At 42.6% G+C, this 9143-nt stretch overlaps 1 protein-coding gene across 11 annotated transcripts in view; it reads right to left on the bottom strand.

Annotated features, from left to right (window-relative positions):
* The window catches only part of birc6 (baculoviral IAP repeat containing 6), a 136251-nt gene that overhangs the window by 114259 nt on the left and 12849 nt on the right, over positions 1-9143 (bottom strand). For all 11 annotated transcript variants that reach the window (XM_022765140.1, XM_022765149.1, XM_022765143.1 and 8 more), the window contains exons 4-5: positions 2965-3158; positions 1786-1897 (exon numbers count right to left, since the gene is read on the bottom strand). In XM_022765140.1, the coding sequence (XP_022620861.1) occupies positions 1786-1897; positions 2965-3158 (306 nt within the window). The remainder of the gene's footprint in view (positions 1-1785; positions 1898-2964; positions 3159-9143) is intronic.

Genomic DNA, 9143 nt, shown 5'->3' with positions numbered 1-9143 from the left:
TGACTGGCGGAGATTTTCCAGTTGCTGTGCGCTCAGTCTAGGCAGCTCCCACTGCGCCGGGACCTGCTGTCGCAGGGGGTGGGGTCGGTTTTCCACCCGCACCCAGAGCGCCTGGCACTATGGGCTTGGCCCCTGAGTGGTTCAAACTGTCAGCTGTGGGGCTCCCACAGCGGGTGATTTCCACAATACAGAGCGCTCGAGCCTCTTCCACCAGATCTCTATATGACTAAGTGGAGAGTGTTCGAGAATTGGTGTCACAGGAATGGCAACATTCCTTTTCAGTGTCCGGTGGGGGTGATATTGTCATTCCTGCAAGACCTGATTGACAACCGGAAGGCCCTCTCCACGGTTAAAGTGTACTTGGCGGCTATTTCCGTGTGCCATGTGGGGTTTGGTAAACAAACCGCGAGCCAACACCCACTGGTTTGTCGGTTTATGAAGGGAGTTCGCAGGCTTCTCCCCGTGTCCAGACCACTGGTGCCACCATGGGACCTGGCTGTGGTTCTGGAGGGGCTCGAGGGTCCTCCTTTTGAACCACTGGAAAAGGCGGACCTAAAGCACGTGTCCCTCAAAACAGTGTGGTTGTTGGCTCTGGCCTCGGCTAAACGAGTCAGTGACATTCATGCACTTTCAGTGCATCCATCATGCACTCAGCTTTTCCCAGGGGATGTGAGGATGATTTTGAAGCCCAATCCGGCTTTTGTGCCGAAGGTGGTTGGCTCATTTTCTCCTATTGACCTTGCGGCCTTCGCTGCCTCGTCAGGGGTGCAGCGACCGCATGTGTTATGTTCAGTTCGTGCTGTGCGTGCTTACATGGATAAAACAGGGAGCTTCAGGAGGAGCGATCAGCTGTTTGTCTCCTGGGCTGATCCCCATAAGGGGAAGTCTATCACGAAGCAACATCTGTCCCACTGGGTGGTGGAGGCGATTGTTTCTGCTTACTCGAGTCAGGGTTTGCAGCCTCCCGGAGGCCTGCGTGCGCACTCGACTCAGGGTATGGCTGCATCCTGGGCCTTGTTCAGGGGGGTTTCTGTTCAGGACATTTGTGCAGCGGCGAGCTGGTCCTTGCCACTCACTCACGTCCGCAGGGGGTATTTATGGCAGGTGGCACTACCTGACGCGGACAAACACGTTCACCAGCCAATCAGGATTGGCGTAATGAGATAAGTGCTTCTGAGGGCTGCAGCGGGGGCGTGCATCCCATAGTGAGACATCTCACTCATATTACTCAGAGAACCGGGGTTATGTGAATAACCTTAAGTTTTGTGAGGTCACAGTGACCTTGACCTTTGACCACCAAATTCTAACGCAATGAAATATGAAATTCCCTAAAGGCGTTCCTGAGATATTACGTTCACAAGACAGAGAGATGGATGGACAAGCTGAAAACATTTCATCTCTGGCCACAGCTGGAGGCATTATGTAAACATAACCAGCAGTGACATCACATCATTATGCATGATAATGGTTGTTGCTAATGGCAATGTTAACATTTATTGTTGTTTTGTATAGCTGAGGATAACTTTCTACAGCTTTAAGTTGTTGGCATGACACCGAGGACCATGGGTTTGAACAATTGTTGTTTCCATGGTTACAGTGTATTACATAAAGCAATGTTTCTTCCTCTGACTGAACAATGTTGCAGTGACCTGAAACAAGTAACACTGGCAAACAACCCCTTGACAGCAAGCTAACAATGTGAACGTGTATGAGAGTGAACAGAGATGTAAACTGAGTGTATGTGTTCAGACTAATGCGGCTGATGAGAAATCTCCCAGAACCCACCTGGTGGTAAAAACCTGCTTGAGCCATCGGATCAGGCTGAGCCCACCTGTACCCGGCATGTGGCCATGATGTAAACGTCTCCCTCCTGTTAGCTTCACTGTACATCAGGGATCTGCAGAGAGCAACATATTTTAGAGACATGCCCAGTTTCCTGTTCACTGGTGACGGAGGTGTCACTGCACCTCTTCTATAGTCATATGCATCATAGATCACGCACCAATTTGACATCAAGAATCACAATCCATGAGGAAATCATTTTAAATACAGCCTGTAAAGGAAACACTGAACAGCTCATTTAGATTAGACTCTCTATGGCCTGACAACTTTCACTGTTTATTTTGCATCACATTAACGTCAGTGACAAAGTTGATACAGCATAATTTACTCATATAGGCACACTCATCAATAATTTGAGACAATCTTCAGGGTTTGTGGGCAGTTGCCTACTGTAAGGCCAGGAACACTATGGGTGTGTCACAGCTGTGGAATGTCTTGGTTTTCATTTTGGCGCCCATGTTAACAGGTTAGAGCAAAACACTGCCTGCACCTCACACCTCATAGCTGCATCACATGATCTAGTCATTTGCCCTCACCTATTTTTCACACCTGATACGTCTCCCAGCAGAAACAGACAAAATGGGGACAAAAGACCTGTTGATGTCATATTCACATCATAGAAACAACATCACATAAAACTGACACATTCCACTATACTTTCTATGTCTAGGTTGAATCTGAATATGACACATACATGAAAAAATATAAATATATTAACCATTTCAGCAGCTGCATGTGGAGAAAATGAATTTTTATGACGTTTTCTGTCAAAAATAAATCAGAAATTAATTCATTATGAAAAGAAATCCAACCCTCCAGTAATCTGCAAACTCTAGAGAGATAGAGTTGCAGCAGCAGAGACACAGCCAGTGTGAACACACACACGTGCTTCTCCGCAGTAGTTCAGAGACATAAGGCCGCCACGCTGACACAACACAGGCAGTGTGTCCCAGGCATAAGTGTGGAAGAGGCAAGAGTGGTGAGATGTAGTCTCTTGTAAAACAAACCACCACAAACTCAACCACGGTCTCACAGTTGAAGAACCTTTAACTCCTGAACAAGAATTCTGATGTTTCAAAATTCAGTTGTTGACTTTCTGTGTTTTGTGTACTGCTCGCTCACCTGTCCACAGAGCGCCCAGGGCCCACCCCAAGCTCAGGCCTGGCACTTGACAAGAGGTAGGAGAGCCTGTCCATGATGGATGAGGCCACAGACAAGGCAGCTACGTTCTGGTTGATTTTCTTTAACTCACTGACAATGGTGCTGGCCACTAGCTTCAGCACATGGTGGGGGAGATGGAAGGTCACTGTCGCCCACTGAGGGAAAGGAGGAGAGGCAAAGGGTCAGAGAAGAGAAAGAGATACAACCATACATCACATTTTCTTAAGCAGACACTTGTGTGTGTTTATTTCAGCGCATGATGACAGATTAATGTTATTACATAGCAATGCAGCAACAAGAACAACAGGCAAATCTCAGACCTCAGAATACCTTTCACTCTAGCAAGTCTCTGAAAACTAGTCCACAGCTACATCACCACATAAATGTTACGTCACTTTGACTTGAGATTTTCAGGTTCATCCACTTGAAGGCTCAGTTTAGGCTGAGAAAATGAAAATGCTGGTTTAGTGTGGACACAAAGGCCAAAGGTGCAAAACAAAGAGACATTGACTTGGTGTGGACAGTCTAGAAAGTTCAGAATTGAGTACAGTGAGTCAACATGTTGAATTGCCAAAATATTGTGCCTAATTGACAGGAAATACACAAACACATTAATAAAGTATTTGGTGTACACATTCCTTTTAGGTGTGATGCTGTACACATAGGGGACATCCCATTTGAAGGGTGGATTACAAATGATAAGAAACTGATAAGAATACTTCTGGTAGCAGGTGAAAAGGCTAAAACCAGAGCCGCCCTCTGTTGATGAATGAATAGGAATAAGAAAAGAAATCTATATCATGGAAAGGCTTTAATTTTCCCTCAAGCTCCAAAAAGAAAAAAAGCTCGCAATATGTGTATTTTGGTTTATTTCTCATTTCTGGTTCATTTTGATTCACAGCTTTTCTTAATTTGTCTTTGTGAAAAATGTTTTGGGGCAGGGATTCTCTCCTCTGCTCTTCTATTGGTAAATGTCCAGTAATATAAGTGACCACAAAACTTAGCATGTCGAACTAGCTGAGCATACAAAAAGCAAACAGAAGAAAATAGAAGAACTAGAAAGTGCATTTCCTGAACTAAATTGTGATCACTGAAAGCTCCTGCAGCTTCCCTTTAGCTGCTGAAACTTCCAAGCTGGGAATCAACCTAGGAACCTATAGCTCACTATAATGGAGCCTTAAAAGTAGAACAGTTATCCATTGAGCCATCAACAGGGACTACTATAGAATCCTAACTTCACAATTTGGTTAGAGCTTGAGCAGCTGAGAATAAGAATATGCAGCATGTTTAAGAGTAGAAAGTCAGTTTCTGCTGCAGTGAATTGACTGTGGGTGACCTATCAGGTAAGATTTTAATTTCAAATTGCGTTACATGTTTTAATTGTGACAGAAGGTGTGTGGTTACATTTTTATTGGTGTTTGTAAAAAAATTTAAAAAATTTAAAAAATTTAAAAATTTAAAAAATGCAGTAATTTTAGTGCAGTTTAAACTGTACTGCAGTGAAGTGTTATAGGATTTCTTGATTCATTGATTTTATTTTAGTTGCAATCACAGTATGTTATGTTTGAATGTACAGGCTGCACGTTATGTGTAGTGTTTTCCATTTTGTAGTGTTTCTATAAATTATATACATTTTTATATAATATTTTGATAAAATACAGAATATTTATTTTAATAACTATGATAAACATTAGTTGAGACAATAACATTATTTAATGTTCTACACACACACAGTGGTCTCAGACTTTTAGACCCCACTGAGTAGAAGATGTGAAAATTGTTTCTTTTTTCCTGCTGCGTGTAAACTGGCTCCCTAGATGCCATTTTGTTTATAATTTTGAAAATAAATGCTAATTTGCTAAGTCGCACTTAACAAAATGCTTGTTTGTGTCAGCAGGGTTGTGCAGAGTTGTAGTGTAATAGATTCACATTGTGATAATCAAATGTTCAGCATTATGGGCCACAGTGAAATCACTGCTGATGCTCTTTAGAATCCCTGCCCACTGAACATTTGTCCTATTACCATAATCACCAAACTCATAAAGACAAACTGAACAAAACCACAAAGACACACAAAGAAACTGTTAAACACACAACTGCAATACAGTGACTCACCAACAAGAATTCAGACCATACAGGCTGTGATTTTAGATGATGATCACTTGTCTTTGCATTTTCAAACTGTAGCTACGTGTCATATTATTTGAATGAGAGTCATTCTGGGTTGTGGTTTATGTTGCTGGTTTGTGTTTCAGTAAATAAAACAACATTAACCCTTTAGTATTCAGACTGTAATTAGACTTCATTAAAGGAATGACACTGCAGTTATAAAAGGTTCATAGTTCATAATAAACATAAACAAGTCAAATACCAAACTGATCCTCCCGGATCACTGCTAGCATGCTCTGGACAACTATCAGTGGTGCGTGATGTGAAAGTGTTAGGCAGCAGCTACATGGTGGGGGAGTTTATTACATGTATACTGTATATATTACAGCTCTTAGAGAAGTCAGCAGGAAAAGTACAAATGAAACCCATCAACCAGTACACAGGGTGACTGTTGGGGGGGCATCTGGGACAGCACCAAGGACAACGCAATGGAGAGCTAGCAGTAGTAGCACAAGCTTGGTGTTGCAGTGAACTACTACCAGCAGAACTAGATGTAGGAAGGTTTCACTGAACAGCTCACTGACGTGTGTTAGTGGTGTAAAACAAAGCACTGCCTGCTGATTGGCTGATCTTTCCCAACAACCAGTGGAGCCAGGACTACACTGACACACTGTAAACACACAGTGGGCAGAGACAAGGGACCCTCCCTCCTATCAGACAGTAAAAGACTTGACAGGCTGTTGCTGTTTTAGAAATAGCTCCAAAGTATAGCTGCAGATTTCAGCAGATTCATAAATCACACTCTATGCTTTTCAGAACATCTGGGAAGATTAATAAAAAGTGATCATCTCATGAAAATCATGGAATCATCGGCTTTAATACACTCGTTAATACACTCCTACAGACTTGGTACTCTCGCCTTGACTCCTCTCTCCACTCTGATCCTCTCCTCCACCTTCCACTTGTGGCTGAGAACTAGGCCTTCTCTCACTCAGTATCTTCAGTAACATGAATTCACTTTTTTTCCCGTATTGGAAGAACTAATGTCTGTAGTGTTTCACCTCCGTCCTTGCGTTTCTCCTCATCCCGAACTCTCTTTTTAAAATAATCTGTGATTTGAGACATTTCTGCAAAAAAAAATATACACGTTGGGATGTAACGTTGACTTGTTTCCAAAACACTGTTTGTACAACTGATGAGATCTGCTCTCAACAGACTAGACCACAGTCTGGGAAGTATATCCTATTTACTGTCACAACTTTCAACTTTCAGGGTTTTTCATTAGCTTGGCTCAGTCCTGTGAGTTAGCTCAGCTTCATGATCAGTGATGTTCTTTAATAAAAAAAATTCTGATCAACCAGATGTGGACAGATTCTGCTGATGAGTTTTAAATACAAGAGGGAGGAGCACTACACATGCTCTATATGAGTTAAAAATAGAGAGATGTGTGTAGGACACTCACGATGCCCTAACTGAAATAGTGTATATGTGGTTGCGGTGTGTCGCGTATGTGTGTAGTGTGTTTGAACTGTTGTGGTTCTCGCGTGTGTGTGTTCTGGAGTAGATGGAGAAGTGTTTCACCTTAAAGAAGACAGCAGAGACCTCATCTTCAGTGTTTGACCAAGATATTAGCAACTATGGGTTAAGAGAGAATGTAACACAGTTAACATGTAAAACTTGCAAACTGATCAAGAGCAGAACAGACCAGAAGGAACATCCTCGAGTCAAAGAAATGGGCAAACTTCATAAAACACTACTGTGCAGGTAAGTAATCAACGCTCTCTCTCTCGCGGGGTAGTTAGAACCAGTGGCATTGATTCGGGACCGGCTTGCTACACCACTCACAAACGGAATGCACACCCGAGAGGAGAGTAATCTGGACTGATGGAGCCGTGCGACGCACCGCAGGCGTTGGCGCTGGTGCAGGCTTGGAAAGCACAGGTTCACCCTTCTTTGGAGGAACGACAACACACGCACTCAATCTTTGCCCAAGCTTCAGTTATCTCACCACTGAGAGTCGGGGCCATGTGATTGGTGTTTATCAATGACATAATAAATGACGTTGTGTTTCCCTCTGACATTTTTGTCAGAATCAAAGTACAAGAACAGACCTGGCAAGTAAGCTGGTGAACACAAACAAGATGCCACCCGTGCCAGCTCAGCTCAGGAGACAAACAGAGAGTGGATGCACCATGACACTGGCTTACACTTTAGCTTACTGTTATTTACTGACCCACTCGAACCTTATAGAGATTCACCTGATTGTTTTCTTGGCAGTACTCATGTTTGCTGCCAGTTTTTTTTCTTTCCTGTGACCAAGAAGGAAAAGCCATTGCACATACTTCCATCCTATAACTCAAACGTTGTTAATACTAGGCACCCTGCACCCCCACCCCCATATTCCAAAGAAATTGCCTATATGACCTGGTAGACACTAAAAACGGGAATTTGTAGTTTGGACTGATGATGCTAACCACAATTGTAAGTTGGTCAAAGTATGAAAGATCCATTTGCCTTGTTATATTTTTCTGCCAACTATCATAGCCGTGATAACCTTGATACCATTCACATTCCTGACCATCACCTTTGTCAGTAATTTATTCTTTTACTTTAAAATACCAGGGCAAGAACCCAGGACCACAGAACCTTGTTAAAATATCAAATGGTAACCAAAAACCTTGACACATATATCCTGTCAAATCTGAATTACCTATGACAACATTGTGTCAACTAATAATTAAACAACAAGCCTGCATAAGACGATAGCAGGTGGTTCAAAAATCATCAGGTTTCGATGGACAGCTCTAACCCGCCACATCATTGCCACCACATGATATTCAGGAGGAAACTACGCAGGAACTGAGTGAGAGAAAGAATCAAAATGGAAACAGTGATAATGACATTATTATATCGAGAATGAAACCAGCAGTGAAGGACAGCATCTTTGTCTTCACACTACAGCCTCCTCCTACACCGCATGCCCTACATGCTGAAACAACTGGCCAAGTACATTTAAAAATCCTCTGACATAATGCTCACTGCTGCCACAGCCTAACAGGTGACACGCAACAAAATAGGATTTTAGACCTCCTGTTCAGTAGCAAGGATTGTCACAATCAATAAAAGCAAGTTTTCATGCCAGCTGTCGAGACTTACCTTGGCCACTTTGTGATTGGGCCTGCCTGTCTCATGTGAGGTATCTTCAGGACCCTCTTCTGAGCTGAGTGAATAAAGAGTTTCGTAGCCCCTCTGTGTTTGCCGACACGTCAGATCTTTTCCTGAACAGGCTGGACAGTCTGCAGCTGCTGGGCTAGTTAACAACACATACCAAAGTAATCTACGACACCCATAGCTTATAGATGAACACCACACACAACGTATTATATATATATATATATAGTATATATATATATATTATATTTGATTGCACTATTGGCGTTACCATCGGTATGATGTCATTTTAGTCATGCAGTCCACATAGAAGAGTTGCCTTTCTCAGTCTGTATTTTTTCATTTGGGTCAGAGGGTCATGAAGGCATAGCTGGTTGTGATTGGACGTGCTCTCCTAAATGTCAGTGTCAAGCAGCTGTTGTTCACTTACATTCTGTATTTTAACAATGCAGCTGTCTTTGTTGGTCCTCATGTCAGAGGATTTTATTATGGATTAACCACCACAGCTAAAAGAAGACAATCTGCTTCCTGTTAACACCGGCTCCGCACATGCTCAGTGTATGTGAATGGTCATGGTATGGTATGTGTTTTCAGGTGTGTTTAGTCTGGACAGAGAGTTGTTTTAATTTTAAAAACAGTTTTAAAAATGGAAAACCGCAGTTAGTGTGGGCACAGTAGCCTCAAGGTAGGCACTGTTGGTTTTTGTGGTGTAACAGAAACAGCTGGATAAGTAGAAAACGGCACAGATCAGTGTGTAGCAGGCCTCATACAACTCTGAAGAGGACAAGTAACTAACTTGGGCTATGTTAGGACGAACAAGATCTATCAATGTATCTCATGTCTAAATATGTAAATTCTAT

The sequence above is a fragment of the Seriola dumerili genome, unplaced genomic scaffold (assembly GCF_002260705.1).
Source record: "Seriola dumerili isolate Sdu_G_001 unplaced genomic scaffold, Sdu_1.0 BDQW01000665.1, whole genome shotgun sequence".
Taxonomy (NCBI): Eukaryota; Metazoa; Chordata; class Actinopteri; order Carangiformes; family Carangidae; genus Seriola; species Seriola dumerili.
Note: the sequence above shows the minus strand (reverse complement) of the source record. Positions and strands in the feature narration are given on the sequence as shown.